The 22,079-nt window shown below is 40.4% G+C and overlaps 1 protein-coding gene across 1 annotated transcript; it reads right to left on the bottom strand.

The window, feature by feature from the left end:
• Window positions 1-6,286: 6,286 nt before the first annotated feature.
• Window positions 6,287-15,020, bottom strand: LOC139731217 (bifunctional coenzyme A synthase-like). Its single transcript, XM_071642099.1, has 9 exons — window positions 14,927-15,020; window positions 13,948-14,609; window positions 12,567-12,787; window positions 11,766-11,897; window positions 10,905-11,091; window positions 9,811-9,960; window positions 8,948-9,045; window positions 7,295-7,441; window positions 6,287-6,532 (listed from the first exon to the last, which is right to left on the bottom strand). Exons 2-9 carry the CDS (start codon window positions 14,603-14,605, stop codon window positions 6,461-6,463), a joined length of 1,665 nt encoding a protein of 554 aa, XP_071498200.1. The 5' UTR covers window positions 14,606-14,609; window positions 14,927-15,020; the 3' UTR covers window positions 6,287-6,460.
• Window positions 15,021-22,079: the final 7,059 nt, after the last annotated feature.

The following is a 22,079-nucleotide window of genomic DNA, read 5'->3' as shown; positions in this document are numbered from 1 at the left end:
CGTCACCATTTTTTCCCAGCTCCAAATACATCATCACTGCTCTTTTACGACGAGCCACAACAATACAAATTCAGCAATGTAGCATTTTGGATAATTTCTTCATCTATTTTGTAGAAAGGATGATCGAGACATAAGTGCAAGCCAGTTGTTTTTACATTATACTATATGTACCGTGCTTTTCCAGAGACAAGCAGTTGTATTTTGAGGTGGTTGGGGATTTATTCTTCAAGAAGGGAACGCTTTTGACCTTAGCTTTCGGTCAACGACATACCACTCGCCGCCTGATGTATGATAAAAAAAATCACCTTAAAGTTGATTCACTGGTAATAAAAGTAACGATACCTTTCTCTCTGCTGGACGAGTTTCAGCCAAAAAAAAAAAGAGTTAAATTTGTAAGTGATACTGGTAACAAAAATAGAAAATAGATAAACTATTCTGTTAATTTGACATGACGAATTTCAAGACTACAATGCTTTGGAAACTTGTAATGACGTGCAATGAGCCTGCTGCGGAATGTCAGAAATTGAAGGGGAAAAGGATGACAGAAATGTCTCCGTTTTTTTAATATATATACGGTATACACTGTATAATAAAAAGAAAAAGGTCCTGTTATTCTCTCAATCTTTGGAAAGTTATTACAACTTTTCATTTGGAAATGGAAGTTAATACTGTAGTATCCACTCGTTTAACGATTTGAAGACTGTGCCCGGCAAGTTGAAATCAAGGGGGAAAATAGCGATTAGAAAGTGGTGGAATGAAATAAACCAAGTGCTACGCTACATTTCGTGTTTCGTTGGCTCGCTAAATTCATCGGCTCCGCGACGAACAAGTAAGCAATAAATTGTTTTTCACTTCAATCAATGTCATTGTCTGATGGTGATTTCTTATTTGAATGAAATTAATGCAAAGGATGGCAAATACAACGTGCATTGGGCCACGACAGAAGATACTCACCCACTGGCACTGGTGCGCAAGGTGAGGGCACCCTGCACAAAAAGTTCTGATTGACCGCAAGTCACGGGATCACACGCAACTCGGCTTCCCGCCAATCAGCGCACAGCTGAAATCCTGGGATTGATTTTCTCAGTCGCTGTATAACGCACGCTTTAACATGTAGCGGAATCACTGATCTGTATAGATACTTTCTATTTAGAGACAAGTGAGCGGAACTAACGAAGTTTTCGGTCTGGCATAGGAGAAGGCCGGGGCTCTAAAACAAAACCAAATCCCAAAGTCTTATTATGCACTACAATCACTAATCCTGTTAACACTTTACGTGTGTGCCGTTGTTGATTCTACATAACACGGTATAAGGATAAGAAGATTAAATAGTTCAGGTTTTCCATCATCATACATGTATTATTAATTTCATATAAATTTATTGATTTTCGATTGTCACTGAATTTCATCCATGACATATAATACATCTTTACTGACGTGTTACAGACGTGTTACAGAAGTTCAAATGACTATTGTGAGGATTCTATTCTCGAAGGCTGAATTAAAATGCACCTGTCGAAGAAAAAAGAAAAAAGAGTACTATGAATACTTTAAGAGTTGCCATCATGTTAATATGAACGAAACTAGAGGACATCATAAACACACATGAACAGGAGAGCAAACTGTGGCTCATACCATCACGGCGTTAGCTAGTAAAAGCGATAAGACACAAGCTTCTAATAAATGTACATCAAGCAGAGAAGGAACTTTGTGGGCTGAAAAAGAGGACATGTGTAAATTTGGAGTCAAGGCACCTTGGCAAAAAAAAAAAATCTCTTGAACATTTACATTTATTTGATGTTTATTGTGTGTGTGTGTGTGTGTGTGTGTGTGTGTGTGTGTGTTTCAGTGCAGAAGAATTCCCCATACAGCATACACTCAGTCTTTGAAAGACTTTTTCCTCTCCTTCCTCTCTACTGTCTTCAAATATTTCTGGAGATGGAGAGTTTGTTTGCAAAAACCGATAAGTACATATTTGCCATATGGAGATATTTGCGATTAAAGGTCAAGAAAAATAAAGAGAATAATAAGAAAAATTTTGCTTCTTTTTACCATAACTTCAAGAATGTTACTTTATATGTAGTGACCAATATATCATTTATTAGGTATTATTTTGTACTTTATGACAGAGACCGTACTTCAAAATCTTAAAAAATGGACTTATCGGTTTTTGCGAACAGACTCTTCAGTTGCTCTCAAGTGGTGTATGCTTCCGGGTGTGTGTGTGTGGGGGGGGGGGGGGAGGGGGGTGGGGTCCTATCTATCACCTTGTTGTAACTCCTGCACACAATGTGCTACTCCTTTGACACCTCTGGAGAAAAGATCATGTGTAAACTACCGTTACACTGGGCGGAGGAAGATAGAGCTCTGGACTGTGAATCAAGAACAACTTCCCACAACACGCAGTGATCCTATGATGCAAGGAAACAGCTTTGAGTACCGTCATGTCAAATGTATGTCATCCTGTATAGCATTTTAGCTTGGCGATATAAAACAACTTCTACAGTTTCTGTTTTACTTCCTTATTTGTGTTGTTTTTTCCCCTCGTTACCCCAGTAACACTTGTCTTTACAGCTTTATTGCTGCTTTTCCTCATTGTCCTAACTGTTATTATTACACTGGTTTTGCCAAGTGACAGTGTGTACAAACCCGGTGTAAGGATACACACACCAGATGGGAATAGAATACATGATGATTATTATTCAAGTATTGCCTTATCAATTTTTTTTTTACACCATGGAGGAGATAATGTGTAAAATATCCAGTGTAAGAATACACCCGCCCCGTGTAAAATAAAATTTGCGACTGTTGCTCTTTCTTTTTGGAGTAGGTGTAAATTTTAACACGACGAGAGAGACCATGTGTAAAACACTTGGTGTCGGGATGTACACACAGTGTATGAAGTGAAGTCTAGATTATCTTGCCAAAGCATCTAGAGCACTTTGAGGAGTCATACACCAAAGGGAGCTTGTGATAAAGAGATATGAGTCGATTAAACACCACTCTATGACTGTGAAACCAACATTGCAAATACAGGACATGTTCACAAAATGAGTTCTCATTCAAAACAACGCTCTGCCCACATTTGATTTTTAAGCACCACACACCGCTACTGATAACAGATCCCATATTCCCACCGTATAAATGTACAATGCCTCCACACATAGTAATCAGATATAAAACAGATAAGCACAGAAGTATGCTGAGTTCATTACATCAATAATAATCTTTATGATTTCAGATCAATTATATGACCACTATATAGACAAATCATAATTATTGCACTTCTTACATGAATCCATACAAAGAATTAGTCATGAATCAATCAACATAATGTAACAAACTACTTACAGTGACACAGAGAATCAAATTCTTGAGTTGGTAAACAATTCCAAATTTACAAAAATAAAAGAACAGTTCTGAGTGTTATAGATGTCAGCAAAAATATAAGACTGCCTCAAATAAGCCAAAGTAACAATGCTCTAAATAATGACATTCATCACTTCATCATGGTACGTGGGTCAGAGATCCATAAAAGTGTGGTACAGAAGTATTTGCATGAAGTTTAAAGCATGGACCTACTGTAAAAGTGGTTTCTTTCGCGGTGGTTTTATTTTTCACGCTTTTCGCGCTTTGAGGTTGAACCACGAATTTAACATCACACGAAAATGTTTTGAACTCGTCGCTTGTACAACGCTATCATTACCGACCGCGAATTTAAACACACGCGAAAAAGTCCGCACCGATGGAAACCGCGAAAAATTCTGTACGCGAAAGAAACTACTTTTACAGTATTTACGATTCTCTGCCACTAAACTCGGTGGGTTGTTGTTCTTTTGCAAGATGGCCAAAAGGACGAGTGCATTCAAGATCAGTATAGCTGCATTCACATACTCGGTATGCCTACAGACCGATTCCGGTTCGTTGAGGGCAGCAGACAATTTGTGGCACTTGGCGCAGCCATTAGCTCAAATTGCGGTGTCCCAGCCTACCCCCCTCCTCTCCCCCACCCCACGGGCAACATGTTTATCGCGCACTTGTAGCAGAAGTACATGCACTTGTTACAAAGGTTCGCGCACTAAGCAAGCATTCGCGCACTCAGTACGAGACGCCTATTGGCTAAAGCAACCATGCATCAGTTTTTTATTCCGTGCACGTGCTAATGTAGGGAGAGGGGTGGGGAAGTGGGAGGGGGGGGGGTCGGCTGGGACACCGCAGCAATGGTGCTGCCCATGCCGATAATACACAAAGTGCATCACAGAATCAGTCAATACCTTGTCAACACTGCGTAGTACTGGTTATACAATCTAGCAACAGTTCTGAATCTGATTGCGTAACATTAAATCAAAGATAATATGGAAGACAATGACCTTTCTAGTTCTCAAAACTCTTTTCATTAATTCTGTACTGCACATAGCTTTCTTTGACTGGAAGTCATATGAACAGGGTATACATGTGCTGCCATTTGCCTTCTTGCTTTCCAGTGCATTTGGATTGTTCGGTTTCACACTTTTTACATAGTACATGATTCACATGTACGCACATCAATGCTCTTCATTTAGTTTTTGTTTTCACAAATGGTGTTCCATAACCCTCTCCCCCAATCAGCAACAACAAAAAAGAAGTAATGGCAACAAGAAAAGAGAAACAATCACTTACAGCAATAATAACTTTCACCTGCTCTGAACTCTTCTGATACCACAAACATTTCACTGTGTGCACACTTGAAAACTTCTAGCAACATGTGAGTATTTTTGAAAAAAAAATGCTACACAAGCTTTTAGTTTGGACATCATAAAGAGAAGGTTTGAATGACACAAGACATTTCAAATTTCCCTACAATCAAAATTGTCTGAAACATTTTTTTTTTACCCTACTGGAATGTATGCGACAATGTCTATGAGTAACCTTGTTGCAAAAAAAAAAAAAACAAACAAAAACAACAACCCTTGCAGCTACTGCTATTGGCAGTGAAGTAGATAGACAAGTTTAAACAAACATATGACAAGTAATTCAAGTAAATCAGTAAATCAAGACCTCAATCACCGAGGTTCAAATCCTTGTCAAGCAAAACTTTGAATCGAGATTTTCCTTATTCGTGTCTCTTTTAGAAGATGTAAATCTACATGCCTGTTCAGGTTAGATTCGCAAATAGCATCCTCACAGTAGGAAATGAGACACATGTTTTCAACACTTAAAAATTCTTCCCAAAGAAACAGTTAAAAAAAAAAGAATTGTTGTTCTGTAGAAGATTTTAGTCTTTCAATTACTATCTGGATGTGAAGGGGAGGAGGAATACTCAAATTGAGCTGAGATAACTTTCTCCTCATCCTTTCACTAAAATATCGCTCAACTGGATACAGTTTTGAATTAGAGGAAGGGAAATCACTTGGTCTAAACATGAAGAGTTCTCAGCTGCAGAGTGGCGTCCAAGATTCTAGAATCAGGTGTATAGTTAATAAGATCCTCTGGATTCCATCAAGGACACCAAGGCAAACAAAGAACACTGTCCACTCATTGGTCAGCTCATTGTTCAGCACATCTATCAAAGTCCAAATATTGCCAAACCCATTTTACTGACCCATGTGTCTGCAAAGACCACCTGTACATTGCGACTAATAGAGTTGTTTTCCCTATGGGCATCATCCAACTTTAACCCATTGAGGACTAGTCCCAAGTATACTCGAGCAAGGGTCTATGGGGAAATGCGTGTTGTAGCAAAAACTTGTGTAGAGAAGCCACTCACCTGTTGAGACCTTTCTTCCCATCCCCCTTGGCTGGTCTTTGTTTAAAGGTTTCACTGGTAAGAGAGGTATGACATGACTTGTAACATTATGTACAAGTTGAACTCACGAGAGCTAATAAAAGCGTGGGAATCTTTCAACAACAAAAATGACTCCCATGTTAGCATTGCTTATTGGTCATTCACATATAAGGAAAACATCTGGAAACTTGCGAAGAGCTTCATTGCAAAATGGGCTAAGCACCATATCTAATTATAAAGTAAATCCATTATCAGAGAGAGCAAAATTAACTTTTCCAGTGATACCTGGGCTCACTTGTAACATGACAAGGAATATTCTTGAAGCTACATATAATAGTAATACATGTATATCCTGTAATTTCTCATTATTCCCTTTGGCATTTTTTGCAGCTTTAATCACAAACATCTCAACTTGACAAGAAAAGACTTCGCTCATTTAGCGCCAAAACTCTTCATATGCAACACCTGCAGAGTCAAGTTTAAACTGAAGTAAGGTGGCACTGCCAAGAAAAACTGCGGCTTTCTGGCACATAACGAGTCTACGAAGCTTCCCTGAGCGGCGGGGAGGAGGGCTACAATAAGGCAGACAACCAATTTTTTTATTTCACACCATCTACCAAATCTCTGCACCATATACATCACCAAGAGACAGATAATCATCACTGAAGAGTCACTGCTTAGGCGCAAAGTTCGATTTCAGAGCTTGTGTTGTTTTGTGCTTGATCGGGACTTGAGGCGATCCGTCAACCCTGACCAAGCCTTCTCAACCTGGCAAGAGAAAAAAAAAAAAGGGTAAGAGGATACAATACGGTCTGAATTCAATCTCAACGTTTTTCTGCATTGTTCTTTTTTCCAAATAGGTTAACAAATTCAATTGTGCTCTTATACTCAACACTGCAACAAGTGTGACTGCCAAGCTCAAAAAACCCATAAAAAGTAGGCCAACAACACTTTTCCCTTTTCTACATAGTTTCAAAAACAGCAAGCTCTAAGTTTAAACGCAATATAAAACTTTGGACCATCCTAACCCAATCAAAAAGTGGTTGAAAGAAGAGAGAATAAGGAGGTGCAGTTTCATTAAAAAAAGGGGAAGAAAAGCGAATTTAAAGACTATGGTCACACAGGCGTGTTCTGCACAGAAGTACCGTAGGTATCAATGAAAATCATTCTGATTTTCCAGTGAAAGCAGATCCCATTGGAAAAAGAAATGGTCACAAGTCAAAAAACTGTATTCTCTGTGAATTTCACAACTAAGTCCAGTCTAACAGATATAATAACTTGATACTGTAAACAAATATCAAGGAAACATTTTTAGAGATACAACTTGCATGGAAAGATCAAAAGTTATGTGTATTTTGTATGATGTGTGAATAGCTAGCTGAACCCTGGTGATGTGTATTTTGTATGATGTGAATAGCTAGCTTGACCCTGGTGATGTGTATTTTCTATGATGTGAATAGCTAGCTTGACCCTGGTGATGTGTATTTTCTATGATGTGAATAGCTAGCTGGACCTTGATGATGTCCCCACCTGTTTCTGCGTGATCTCGGGCTCCCATATTGTGCAGAGCACCACGTTGCTACGGGCAACCCGTGCCTCATTGCTCATTTGAGACTCCACCCTCTGCAGGGCCCTCTCCTCCACCAGTCCATCCCGTTCAATGATCCTCTGAACTGCCTACAGAGGGCGACATGACAGACATGGGATTTAATACAGAGAATGCTTCAGTATACATCTCTATGGAACAGACTAAATCTCAAACAGCAGCTAAACCAGTTTCAGTGCATGCCGATTTCAACAGGAAAGACTCAAACCCCAGGCATCTTTTAACCCATTGAGGTTGAGGATGAGACCTGAGTATACTAGGGCAAGTGTCTGTGTCTATGGGAAATGCATGTTGTAGCAAATCATTCCGTCCTCAATGGGTCAAAAATGAGATTATCCCGCCGCCTGGACCCCCCTAGCAAACTGGAGACTCTACTAAGGCAAACATGTGCACAATATTATGTGTGTGTTGCACATGAAGCATTATTTCACTGAACAGCTCGTATCTCAGAATACTGTGAACATTTTATAAATGCAGTTGAAAACTCCATGAAATATTATCTATTATACAACACCTCAGAATGATGTCGAATTGTGATTGGCCAAGAACATGTCACATGACATTCAATAGAAAATACCTATCAAACTCATTGAGAGTGACAGCCATACAATAGGCCCCTGGCATGGGCCTATTGCACGGCTCGAAGGTACTATAGCACGGCTACGCGGGGGGCTACTAATGCATGGCCGCTCACAGAGTTCTGTGGCTCACAGCAGCAAAGCGCCAGCAAACTACATTGTACGTGCTGGCCGGCTGCGCTGTGCTGCCGGTAAGTCTCACAGACCAGGCGCGGCGGAGTACTGCAACGTTAACGTGTACGCGCAGCTACTTTACCTAGCTAGTTGCATGTATTTTTTGTGTTTTTACTTTTGACTCTGGTCTGCTACGTGGACCACAAAGATCCCAAAATCAAGACTTCATTTCAAGTTGAGAAACCGTAATTTGATTATTTTTCTGTGTTTTTATACAAAATCATTTTCGGAAATAGACAAAGTCTAGACCTACTACTAGATCTACCGACATCTCAGAACGGCCTAACAGTCGGGCCTAAACTCGATCTAACGTTAGCGTAGAATGGGTATAGACCCTGCGGAGTTTGTGATTCCTGCGACTGTGTGGTCGAATCATGACGAGTGTTTGAAAGCAGTACACAGGGTGGTTTACAATTCTCGACCTAATTGTTACATTTATTTTTGGGCCTTCCTGAGTTGGCGGTCACTAATTTAGTACTGTGATTGTGGACAAGGTGTTGTATAAAACGAATAATTTATGACTTTGTTCGTGCATTGGGGCACGTAATACCGCACTCGGCGCGAGATTCGCCACTGGTCTATTCAACGCGGCGCTACGCGCCTTGTTGAATAGACCAGTGGCTTATCTCACGCCTCGTGAGATATTCGTGCCCTATGCACTCACAACTCATAAATTATTTGTACACAATTTGTAGAATCCTGAAAAAACAAACAAGCAAATAAATAGAGACACTGGCTTGATAAAGGGCACCTTTTTGTCTCTTTAGGTTATTTTTAACTGCACTATGCTATTGTCACTGGCCCAAGAAAAGTTTAAAGTCTTACTTCTTTCTTTGGCACAATGCAGGTCCAAACTTCATGTGTGAACCGGTCCCAGTTGGCTTCCAATAAGACTGCAGCATCAAGGACACACACTGATTTACCTGTTCACACAGAAATATTGATACAGCAAAAGTGAGGGATTCTGACGGATATCTGCTACGAGTGATAATCATTTTGTGGTTGTAAATCTAAACAGAGACATTTGAGGAAAAAAATAATAATAGTGATAATAATTCACAATACTTATATAGCGCATTATCACATGGAATGTATCTAAGCGCTATGGGGAAAAATAGAAAAGGAAGAAGAAAGAAATAAAGAAGGAGGTACAATTTCAGAGATGGTTAGACATGAGATATAAGACTACTCAATAAACAAATAAGTATTTAACATGGATTTAAATTTGTCTATCGAGTCTGTTTGAAATACCTGAAAACCGATAAAAAAATGCTGAAAACCAAGTATTTTGAATGTTACAAATGTATGCATAGTTTGCATACATAATCATTACTATCATTTATGAGTGCATGTTTATAACAATAACAGTTCATCAATTTGATAGCCAACATCTGGACTTAAGAGGAATGTTCTGCGTCTGCCTGTCACAGACATGGTTTGTAGCAGCTTCATCATAATTATGGATTTTGGCTGGTTCCTTTTTTCACTTGGTATTTATAATGAATACAGATTGAGCATCTTATCTAATATACAAAGAGAAACAGCAAAAGGAAAACCTCTATAGCTACACTCTCTCCAAAAGGAACCAATTTCCCTTCAGGTGTGACAGCTTTGTCACATGATCAGGAAATGGACTTGAGGCAAAGCAGACAGGAGCTGAGTAAGTACAGCCGGCACCACAAACTAACCTTGGTCTGCATATGCCTGGATCTGGTCCTGGGCTAGTCTCTGGATGGAAGGCCAGACTATCTCATTCAGCTTCTGCAATCGATCTGGACTGGAGAAGACCCTTGGTCCAAGAACTGCTCTGTTGATGGTCCCATCATCTGCTACTACATCTGAATGAGTTTGGAAAAGAACATATCGTCGCTGGGGTGAAAACACCATGTCTCTCAAATTTCGGTTTAAAATTACTCTTTTACAGATTTATTCTCAGGGTCCAGCCCAAATCCACATTGTCTTACCCCTCCCCCCCCCCCCCCCCCCAACTGAAGCCACCATGGCATGTCAAAGGAAAGGCGATCCTGTTTGTTACAGTGCTTTGGCTGCCATGTTTTTTTGCTCTCCTCAACATTTGACATTTTTTAGATACGAGGTTTTGTCACCCAAATAGTGATATTGATTACTCTAGTGCATCAAACATTGACCAAAACAAAAAAGGTTAAAAGTCAGAGACCATCTAAATACAGATATTTTGTTATATTCAATCTGATCCTTTCTCTCATTGAATATATATCTTCATATCACTCAGACATCCCACAAAATCACTGGGCCAAGTCTCATCCAAGCTGACCGTAGCAATGTAAGCATGAAGTCATGATAAAGGTAAAAGTAACTTACAATACCAGTAAATAAAGGCATCTTTACATTGTTTTACAGTAAAATTACTTTTGAAGAAACCCTGAGAACAGTTTAATGATTTTTGAAATCAAGTGCTTGAGTGAGTTTGAATTACAAAATCTGAGTTCCTTACACAAATTGTTGCTTCAAAGCACTTAAAATGGAATCACACACAGTATGATGCAGTAGCTCTTTAAACTTGCAGAAATTGGAGTACAAAATTACACCACAGTGAAGGATAAAACAATGGCTTCCTTCGAATAATCAGCACTAAAGGGTGACTTTTCCAAGGTGCTCAAGACAACATCCAGAGCACAAGCTCAAGACCTGTAAAAACAGCTGTGGATTTCCCAGAAGTTTTCTCCACATGTTTGCAAATTAAGGTCCAAACAAATTATCTGTGCTGTCTTCTGTCCATTGCTTGCACAGGATCTGTTCATACCATCTCCAAACTCCTCAACAATTTGCTGGTGAGCCTGGGTGCCCGGTTCGTAGGCCCGATGACCAAGCTTGTCACAGTCAACAATGGCTGCGCCGAGTCTTGCGAGTCGTTTGCAGACTGAAGACTTTCCACTGGCTATTCCCCCTGTGAGACCAATGATGTAGGGTGTGGATTTGTCTGGAAGAACCTGCACATGGGAAGCGCAACAAACATTAAAAGTTTTGTTCAACAAAAGACAACCTTCCAACCATACCCTCTACTGAATGACAAGGTAATATCAAAATTACATCATTATTTGGCAGAGTAAACTCTAGTACAATGTAAGAGTCACTGTGAGTCATGAGAAAATAAAACAGACACAACAACAACAACAAAATACTACACCCCGTCTCCTTTCCATTCCTAGCACAAACTATATCTCATAAAAGTGATGATAACTAAAAATCACTATGTTATTCCTGTCTATATGCAGTCATTCATATGGACAAATATGTAATAAAGAAAAGGTATTAATATGTTTTGTAGAGCCAGCAGGTTATAACAATTGGCAATTTTCACTTATCTGTTAGATTGGAGTTACTAATTTTATTAACGACCAAAATCTTTGTTGGGACACACTCCCACCGACGGTCACTGGCATCACAAACAAGGACTCCTTCAAAGCAGCAATCCTTCTCTACATCCAAGACTCAAGAGCACAGCAACTAGTTTCTAAATTTCTCTCCGCGCTATAAACACAAGCGCATCCCCTGTCCGGTTGGCCCCTACTTAGGGGTGTTGGACAGTATCATAGAAGAAGAAAAGAATTGTCGCAGGAGAAATGTCGAGACCGAGTAAAGAGGTAGAGGAACAGAAAGAGACCTTTGGTTCCTTCAAAAGCTTCCCCAGCAGCCGCGCCCTGGTAGAAGAGGAGCTGACTTTGGCCTCCTCGTACTCCGCATGATTCTTGTCCTGGACCAGGTCAATGACGTGGATGTCAAGTTGAGTAAGACCCTGATTATGGGGGAAGTCGATCACGACATCAATGATTAGGTGGAGACTGATATTGAAAAAACAGCAAACAGACACTCCTCTGCTTGTCAATTTGTATACATTGTAAAGACACCGGGTAACAAACATAATAACCAACCTGAGTAAGTATGCCCATTTACATCACAGCTACTACTAAACACTGAGTAATCGGTGCTTATAGTTTACATTGACAAAGGGCAATTTGTTAATTAGTTGCAATAGGAACAAATCAATGCAAGAATTCATTACTTTGAATACATAATATATGTTCAAATCATTAATTAAACACTTAACAGTCTCACCATAATGATAACATAGCTGAATTCTGGAAGTCTTACTGTATTCAGAGTGCACAGATTAATAAATGAAAACCATTTCAACAATCTACAAGCAAAAAGGAGAAATTGGAGAAAATGAGGTTCCACTGTTAAAATGCTTAAAATGAGACACCCATTTTACTTTTCCCCACTCCCCCAAAGATAAACAGTTAAAAGGCAAAGAACTCAGATCTATTGAGGCGAGATTGCATATGAACATGAGAGCACAGCTAGCCAATACACACATGCACCAGAATCGCCCCATCCACCTCCCTTGTTCCGGAAAAACCAAAGTATACTATGTACAATCGTGTCATATTAAAATAGATCTCACCTTCTCCACTCTGCGTCTGTTAACGCTGTCTCCTCCCTTCCGTGTCTCATCGCTGACCACGATGCAGTCCATGTCTGGCACGACGATGCTTGGACCAAAGGGATCGGTGATGGGAACCACTGCCTCTGGGTGGAGGAGACAGGGTTTGATGTCTCGGATGAATTGAGTCACGTTTGCGAGGCGGCATTCAAGGGGAAGTATGAGTTCTGACAGAGTCTTATCTGAAAGAAGAAAAACATAAAGACATCAGGTGGCTGGTCACGTGGTCTGAAGGTGTGAGGACCTTCAAGTAGACAGACTGGCACAGATATATCATTTTTTACAACTCCTACTAAGATTCTAGCCATCCGATTGGTCAAAGGCTCATCATGTGATGTGCAGTTGAAAAGTGCCATTGCACGCTGTCGCTGTTGATATCTTGTACCATCGCACTCGTGACCAGTCACTATTCATATAATGATATGGTCCATTCCAGCAAGATCTTTTTGCATACTCCTCTGCCAAAGCAACACAGTGGGCATCTCATTCAACCCGTGTCCAATTTGCTACAGCAGTTGTCATTTTCATTTGCTTTGTATATCATCAACATGTTTGTCAATGTACAGAACAGCAGTACAGACCCAGGAGATAGCTATGTACAGTACATGCAATGTACAGACTGATTCAGTTTTAAAAGTCTGTGATCTATGCCAGCCACAACTGGGGCATTTCAAACACTTAGTATGAAGGATGATTCAATGGGCCATGCAATGTGTCACGTGCATTGCCATATAAGAAGATAAATCAGCTAGTGTACATGTAAGGTATACCTGATGGCTACCACATACATGTACATATATGGTTGAAATAAACATTAACATCATCCAAACTGAACATGTTTACATCTCTCAAAGGTTTCACGCGTGTGCATCAACCTGTAGCTGTAGTCCCTACTATTGGATGAAATTAACAACAAAAATATGAGAGAAAGGTGTACTGGTAAACTTCTGTATAAGCTGTTATTTACTCGTACGGATACATGCATTTTCGCGAATGAGGTCATAAACATTTGGAAAAGATTTATTTTCACAAATTGACACAGATGCTATTGTAAACTTGCACTATAACCCTAGTGCATGGTGACATTTCTGCGTGTTCTTGAATTTGCCATCCAACTGTGATTCGCGAAATTCCAAAAAAAAGAAAAAAAAGAAAAGACTTTTACAGTAGTTCCTAGTTTGCCTTTTCGTCTTTGCTGGCAGATGTTCCTTTTCTCACTCACTTTAACATTTTTCAATATTTGACAACATTCCACAACACATTTTTTTTTTTTTATTACATTATTTTTTTTGTCTTTGAGACTGCAAAGTGCTGTGGTTGATTCAACTTTCAGAAAACTCACTGCTCAGCAAAGGGCCATCAGACACGCCAACAGTGATCTTTTCCCGGGCCCTCAGGGCCGACTCTGAGAGTAAAATCTTGTGACCAGCATGGAGTCGATCAAAGGTGCCCCCAAGGACGACATGCTTGTAGGTCGGAAGACTAGGATTGGAAGGAGATGCAGAGGATGGTGGTGTTGCCGATGATGACCTGGTATCTGAAATGGCCTGCTGACCTGAGTTGTTGTCTTTCAATGGGTGATCGTTCTGCAGCTTTTCCACCTGGGGGCCCGGCGGGATCACAACCCACTTCGACAGGTGGTGGATGATTTGGTCCGAGGTGAGAAAACTGTCAGTCAGTACCAGATTGGGGGAGCTACTGAGGTGCTGCGGGATGGGCGGTTCCGGGCAAGCACTGCCGATGTTGCCGAGGAGAATGCGGACGTCTAGCGACTGGTGTTCATTTCCCGAGTAGGAGTACACCTGGGTGATGAGGCTGGCCAGCTCTCTGGTGGCTGGAAACGGTGCCGAGGTGCTCACGACGCCGGAGTCCAAACCTGGCTGGAATTGAATGTAGAGAACCTGCCGTATGTTGCGGGCAGCACTCGACAGAATGAGTTGGATGCGCTTGTGAAGTTGCTTCAGTGGAGCGGTCAGCAACAGGAGACCAGTTTGAGCCATCTTGCTGCAGTGACCAGAGAATGTGATATTACATATAGAGATATTTATTAGAAATTTTTGTACTCATACTGACTTTACTCCCCACGAAGGGAACATTCCTTCAAAATGTCAGTAGCAGTTTCTACAGACAGTTTCTACCACAGACAGTCACAGAGTTTTAATATTCACTTATTGATATTTTAAAAAAAAGAAGAAGAAGAATGGTGGGAAGCAGTTTAGGCAGTACCAATTGTAGACTAGTAATAACAATTTTACATAGAACCAGGGAGAGGTCCTCTCACCTCGCTAATACTAATAGAACCTAATGTTTAATAGGCCTACCTCTGAATCTGATTTAGTGATACAGGTACTGTCACTCAGCGCGTCTACTCCGCTCCGCTCCGGGTAGTGCTAGTGGTAGTATGCACGATGAAAGCCAGAAAGGGTGACTTAGCGGGTACGCTTGACTCAACGCCTCGATCACACTCGACTAGACAAGAACAGCCAGCAAAATTTCTCAGGCACGCTACTCTGCGCTGCTGCGTGATTCCAGTGAACAGAAATGAGCAGTAAAGCAGCTCAGGGTTTCTAACCAAAGGGTGTATCACTGTGAAAGCAAATATACGGCATGCAGTCAGTGCCAGTTTATTACCTTTGATGGTGTGTGGTGTCTGCCGCACGACAACACTGCACTACCGACAGACCGAGTTAGCGGGATGCGGGATCCATCCGGGAGCGGCTGCGCTGCGATTGAATAAGTAATAGTACTAGTATACGATCTTTGGCTGCAGTAGCGCCCCTACCCCTTGGCGGCGTGTGGGTGAACGAGACGAACGGAAAAACCCAGGGGTGCGCCCATCCACCAGCTCCGCAGGATCCTAGGACACGACGCCCATCGCATTGCCGACGATTGACCTCTGACTCAATAGCAACCATCGATTTTGATTGAATAGCGCCATCTAGTGTCCTACTGTAGTATCATAATTTATCAGCGCTGAAGATCGAAAACCACGAACAGCTACTGTAAAGAGAGGTGTAAGGTTTGTTGAGCTAGCTAGCTGCCTAGCTAGCTGTGTGCAGAGTGCAAGTGCAGTGACTTCGTACATGGCGCGCTACGAGGGATGGAGGTTGGTGATGATATCCTATACAGCGACAGATGTGTAAATCCCGGTAAAAACACGTAGTCAACGCTACAGCTTGGGAAATCTTGTGGGAGAAAGGGCGTGAAAAACAATCCTATAAACTGGCGTTGGGACCACTAACGCAGGGATCCTTTACCCTGTCAGACATGGTTATTCAGCAGTTGGATCATGAGGTATGTTGTGGAGTTGTGCGTTCAGTTTCCCTACCTAAACGTAACAGTTAGTGAGGACTAACAGTAACAGATTCTTCATACACATTAAATTACATCTTTACATAGACTATTAGATCTAAAACACCATCCATGACCATTCAAGTCACTGTCACCGAGAACTGGTTTGAAATAATCATCTGTCCTCCGATATGGCTCGAATCTAGCTAAGCTAATTGAATTGGTAGTTCATTAGAATCTAACTAAGTTGGACACTGAGTTGCAGTTAATTTACACCATACAGACAGTTGGAGTTTATTATTAAACATGTCCATTCGTGATCAGTGATGATGTCAGGAGCTGAACTCGGAAGTCGAACAAGACAACTGATGTACCGGTAATTTGCAATGTGCTGCTTGTGTATTTGTATAAGTCAGCAGTCAGTCCTAGTCAGTGTTTTTGACGTTATCCACTCGGTCTTGGCAGAGGTCATCAGAGCAAAAAGATAAAATTATAGATTCTTGACGTAGACCACTGTTGTGTGGCATTGCCACTGCAACAATGACGGTTCGTAGTGAGTGGATCCATCTCTGTTGGTCTGTGCTCTGTGTACAAACGTAGGTACAGTGGACTCCTCTGGACCGGCAATTTTCTTTTATTATAATTTATATCGAAATTTCGTTATAACCAAACAAATAAACATTAAAGAACAAATGAACTTTAAAGAACAAACAGCAGATGATTTTGCAGTCTGAATTTTTACTTCGTTGTAACCGGAATCTCGTTATAACCATGTTCGTTATAACGGGAGTGCACTGTACCATGTACAACTGTAGCTAATAAAGTTTGGGAAACCATGAAGTTTCAATTTTTTAGAATGCTAAGTAGATCTATAAGTTAACTGATCACGCAAACATGGTGCAACTGTCGTAAATTAAGTAATTTTTTTTTAGTGGAGTTGAGCGGATAAGGTGTGACCTAGACCTGGTCATACAATGTAATTCAGCGAATCAGTCGGGGAATCGAGAGGGCTCTCCCTCAAGAGTATCCCTCCGCCTCATGAGTATCTCCGCCATCCTCATGAGGCCCCCGGGAGAGCGACTCATGAGCTCCCCCTGTTCACTTCTCATCCATTTCACATCTGACATAAATTGGTGCAACTTCGCACGGTGATTTTTTTTTGTTATACACACGTGTCCACTCTCCATGATGAAAAGAAGACAAAATTATGTCCGCGCTTTTTGACAAAAATCAGTTTCAATCAACCGATGTGCAGCGACCCATTGAAACACGGGACGCCAGTGGGTTCGCTCAATGCAGGCTGCCACACCTAGCGGCCTGATCTGACTAAATATTTTCGGTGCTTTTTGCTGTGACTCTCACCTCTCCATGCACGAATCAGCCCCATGAAGCTGAAGTCAGACATCATTTTACAAAGATTTGTAACAAGAAAAATAAAATCAGAACAACAGAATAAAATCAGAACCTTTATCCAGATCTCTCTATTATCCGGATGCGATCTTGGCATGATTTTTTTTTCTTTAATCCAATAATTACGGGGAAATAACATTCTCATTTTGATAGGGGGGCCTACACATGTAAGCATGCATTCAGACACTCACTACCCGGTACCCCCAAACGGGGCAAAATCATGGCAAGAATATGGACAGAAACTTATTATTAAATCAGGGCACGGTACAGGTGATCGTTAATTGAGCAAGTTATCAGAACTCAGACTGGCTGACAAGGACGTGACATGAATGCAAAATTGATACATACGTACATTGTACTATTGTACCTGGATAGGCGGCTGTGTGTATTAAACATCAAGTCTCCCATATCTGACCAAATCCCTTACCCGGATGAGTGCAGGTCCCCTTCAAGTCCAGATAGGAGAAGTCGGATAGTACTGTATTGTTGCTATTAAAGCTGAAGTGAGACCAGTAATAATTGTCATATTTCATGAGCCATCATCTTACTCTGCAATTGATGAGCGTCATATCCTATTTTTCTGAGCTAGATGTCAGAGGTGGTCTAGTCTTGTGTCTACTGGCTTTGCTGAGCCAGTGGCACTAAAGACAGTGATTACATGCATGATCTGCATCGCAAGCAACCAGTCAGTCGTGGTAGTGAATTGAAGCTAGTAACCTCAGAGCTCTACTGGGTAGACCAACTACAATGTAGACCATGTTTGTGACATTGTCAATGCTTGTGCAATACTGTGCCTTTCTGCCCAATCTTGCATTCGTTTCACTTTCACTTTGAATGACCTTGGTAGGATCTAAGTAATCAAACTAGTTGACAATTTAACTGAGTGCAGAAAGCCTGAGTTTGATTTGTGTGTGTGTGATTTTTGGTCAGTATGAATGTTAGATTGATACAGTAGATTCTAGTGAATGTTATAAGTCAGCCTCTTCAACATTTTTAAACATCTTTATCTTCTTTTCACAAGTGTATGGCCATGAAACTGAAAGGTTTGAGAAGTTATAGCTGTTGAAGCCTACTAAATACAAGATACAAATCTCATGCCAAACCAAACTTTACAACACACAATTGCACATAAAATACAAATGCCTGGAAGAATAGCAGGTGAAAGGAATAGCTACATGTACATTGTATTGAAGAGAAAAGAAAAGAAAAATACTGTAAGAATATTGCATGTTCATGCAATTTTGCATCCCAGTCCCCATCAGGTAGTAGTCACCTAATAATTCTAAAGGTAAAAATCATTGTAACCTATGTACAGTGCCATTGTGCCCAGTTGTATTTTATCATAATTAGATGTTCATTCAGTGATAGCTGATTTTTTGTTTCATTTAGTTATTTATTTATTTTTTAAATATTTAAGATATTTTTGCTGCACATTAAAACCCATTGAGGATGAGCTGATTTTGCTGTAACACGCATTTGCCATAGACACCTGCCTGAGTATACTCGGGTCTAGTCTTCCATGGGTTAAAAATGATAACATGTACAGTTGTATGGTACGCTTGCCTTGATTTTCATGTACATTATCAGAGCATAATAGACTTGTATTTCATGACACACATGCAATGTAGGTTACTGTATATGCCATATATTTCGCGAGTCTAAATTTTCACGAATCGGGACTTCACAACAATTTCACGAGTGGTTAAATTCGCGATCGTGGAGTCTTGTACTGAACGGAGAAATATATACCCCTACGTCGCATTCATATTGGCATTAGAGTCAATATTTTCGCTTGTTTCGCAAATAGCAACTGACTTGCAAAATTCGCGACAATAAAACCGCACGAAATATTCGCCGTATACAGTAATTCCCCATGGGCTACTGTAGTAAAGTGGCTATGCAATACTGTAAAACACAATATTTTCGCGGCATGAAATTTTCACGAATTGGAGTCGACGGCCTTTTTCATGGCATGAAATTTTTGCGAGTTGCCTGTATAACATTCAATGCATATACATAATGTAATTGTAGTATAGACAAGAACTTTTGCATGCATTTTAAAGGACAAGTTCACCTTTATAGACATGTGGGTTGGGTGAATGCAGGAATATTAGTAGAACACATCAGTGAGAGTTTGGGGAAAATCGGACAATCCATTCAAAAGTTATGAATTTTTGAAGTTTCTGCTCAGTCACGGCTGGATGAGAAGACTACCATAGCTTGTGATGTCACATGTGTACAACGATATAAAGAAAGTATAAAGAAAATTCAACATATTTTCACTTTTCTTGCATAACAAAAGAACTCTCGAATTCTCTCTTTCAGAAGGCAGGGGGAATAATATTACCCTTAATCAGTGACAAGTTTAAGAAATGTGCACTTTTTTCAAAAAGTAAGATTTTGTGAAATTCTCGTTTTAAATGCAAAATGCAGCATACAATGTATATGTTCATTTGAAGGTATTTTATGCATCAGACAGTGTGATGAGATTGATGTGTTACTTTAATTTCACAACTGTATGGTGTATTTCCCTTCATTTCACTGCATCACAAAAAATAGTGTGGCATATTTCCAGTACAGAGCAGATTTTAAAGAAATGTTTAATCACTATTTTAGCAACACACTGCAGGGATTTACATGTATTATCCTGGATGTTTGCTTGTTTTTTGTTTGTTTTTAATCCAATATAGTTGTATGTACAATGTAGCTCTAGATTCATATGATATTCTGCATAGTTTGCCCAAATGTTGACATGGTTGTAGTGTTATGATGCAATATATTATATGCCATATTGCGTGCAAGGACACTGTCTTAAAAAAATGCTTACAATGTGTGTACATTTGTGCATCACATGATGTACACTGTAGTATGCAGGTTGTCTTATGTTACTGGTATAAAATTGCAGTACGTGTACAATTAGGTTCTGAATACATGAGTACTGTCGCAAAACCAGCGTACTGCTACTTGATGCATACTAGAGACAAGACAGTTTACAAGCTAGCAAAGCAGATCTTGCAGTTGCAGACTGGATTGCAAATTTTATGCGTAGGATCCGCAGTGGGTGTACCATCTTTGAGAACACTGATCCAAACATGTCAGATACTGATAAACAGGAAGGATGGGGAAAAAAAAATAGGTTGTGGGTGGTATCCCATTTATAGAATTGTACTCTGCTCCGAAATGCATAGATTCTTCCGGTATTGAATGAAAGAGTCCTTGCGCTTTGGTGAGCAAGACTTGATCTTTTGTACTGTAGTAACAGTGTCAATGTTGCTCAATGTTACAACATGCTGTATTGCAGTCACAACCAAGTTGCTTGTCTTGAAAGGCTGTCTCTGAACATGAATGTCACAGTACAATACCGATTTAAAGAACCCTATGGATGTATAAAGATACTGTGTAGTTATATAGGATATATATATAGGTATATAGGAATCAGCGGACGGTCGGTCGGGCGGTCGGTCAGGCGGTCGGGCGGTCGGGCGGTCGGTCGGGCGGTCGGTCCGTTGCAAATCTTGCGTCGCGAACTACTTCCTCAGTTTTCAACCGATTCCCATAAAACTTGGCACAGATGTGTGCCTTGGGTTGTAGATGTGCAAGACGTATTTTTTGATAGTACCCAAAAGTACGTTGCCATGGTAACGGCATATTATGGGCAAAAATGGGTACAAATCTTGCGTCGCGAACTCCTCCCACAGTTTTTGATCAATTTTTATGAAATTAGGTACAGATGTTCATCTGAATATGTTAATGTGCAAGACACATATTTCCGCAGTGGCAAAAAGTGCGTTGCCATGGTAACAGCATGTTATTGGTAAAATATAGGGCAAAATGCTTCATGGCAAAACTGCTTCATCAGTGTTCTTCCAATTCTCATGGAATTCATATTGAATGTTTGTCTTAGGATATAAGTCAGCATGACACATTTCTTGACAGTGACAAAAAGTATGTTGCCATGGTAACAGCTCACATATTATGAGCCAAAATGATGGAAAATTTTGTGTTGCAAACTACTTCCTCAGTTTTTGCCCAATTTCCATGAAATTTGGTACAGATGTGTGCCTTTGGTTGTAGATGTGCAAGACGCATTTTTCGACAGTACCCGAAAGTACGTTGCCATGGTAACGGCATATTAATGGCAGAAGATCAAGGAAAGATCTTGCGGATTTAACTACTTCCTCAGTGTTTTGACCAAAGCTTATGAAATGTTGTTTGGCGGGGGTATAACCAGTCGCTGTAGCGACATTTCTAGTTTGTTTTGTACAGGAAGGGAGGGGGTTACCAGATACCTACAATATGTAAGTACATCTTCCCATGTGACTTTGTATCAGACCTTTCCCATGCAAAACCACACAGTATGTTGCTCATGGCTGTGTATATTTTGACAAAACTAAGAATTTACATTATGGTTAGGCTACAACTAGTTTCATAACACTATCAATATCAGGACCATACCTCTATATTATACCATTCTCACCATGAAACTAAAAGAACATTCAGTCAGGTCAAAACTTTCTGTAAAGCTGTCCTGTAGAAAGCAGGTCATACATTTTTAATGAGCATGTGTGAGGTTCCCCTTGAAGAGGCAGTGTCTGAGAGCCATCCTATTAAAATCAGTTGGCGTAAGAGGTGATGCACAAGATTTGTAGTGAACTTGAACAAGCGTGGTAGCTAAGGTCAAATTAATCTCCTCCGAGACAAGAGAGCAGGCTGTGATGAAAGTAAATCCTTTTCAGATCCTCAGCAATATGTGTAGTTAATATGAACACAGAG

The sequence above is a fragment of the Diadema antillarum genome, unplaced genomic scaffold, assembly GCF_040938485.1.
Source record: "Diadema antillarum isolate AM-2024a unplaced genomic scaffold, OU_Dant_1.0 seq00000367_RagTag, whole genome shotgun sequence".
Taxonomy (NCBI): domain Eukaryota; kingdom Metazoa; phylum Echinodermata; class Echinoidea; order Diadematoida; family Diadematidae; genus Diadema; species Diadema antillarum.
The sequence above is the reverse complement of the archived record's forward strand: the minus strand, read 5'-3'. Positions and strand labels throughout refer to the sequence as shown.

Excerpts from the sequence above, each read along its gene's own strand:
- LOC139731217 (XM_071642099.1), bottom strand. The coding sequence starts at position 14,605 with ATGGCTCAAACTGGTCTCCTGTTGCTGACCGCTCCACTGAAGCAACTT. Across the intron at positions 12,788-13,947 it reads TGATGGCCCTTTGCTGAGCA|ATAAGACTCTGTCAGAACTC; the intron begins GTGAGTTTTCTG and ends TTCTTCTTTCAG. Across the intron at positions 6,533-7,294 it reads CCGAGATCACGCAGAAACAG|GTTGAGAAGGCTTGGTCAGG; the intron begins GTGGGGACATCA and ends TTCTCTTGCCAG.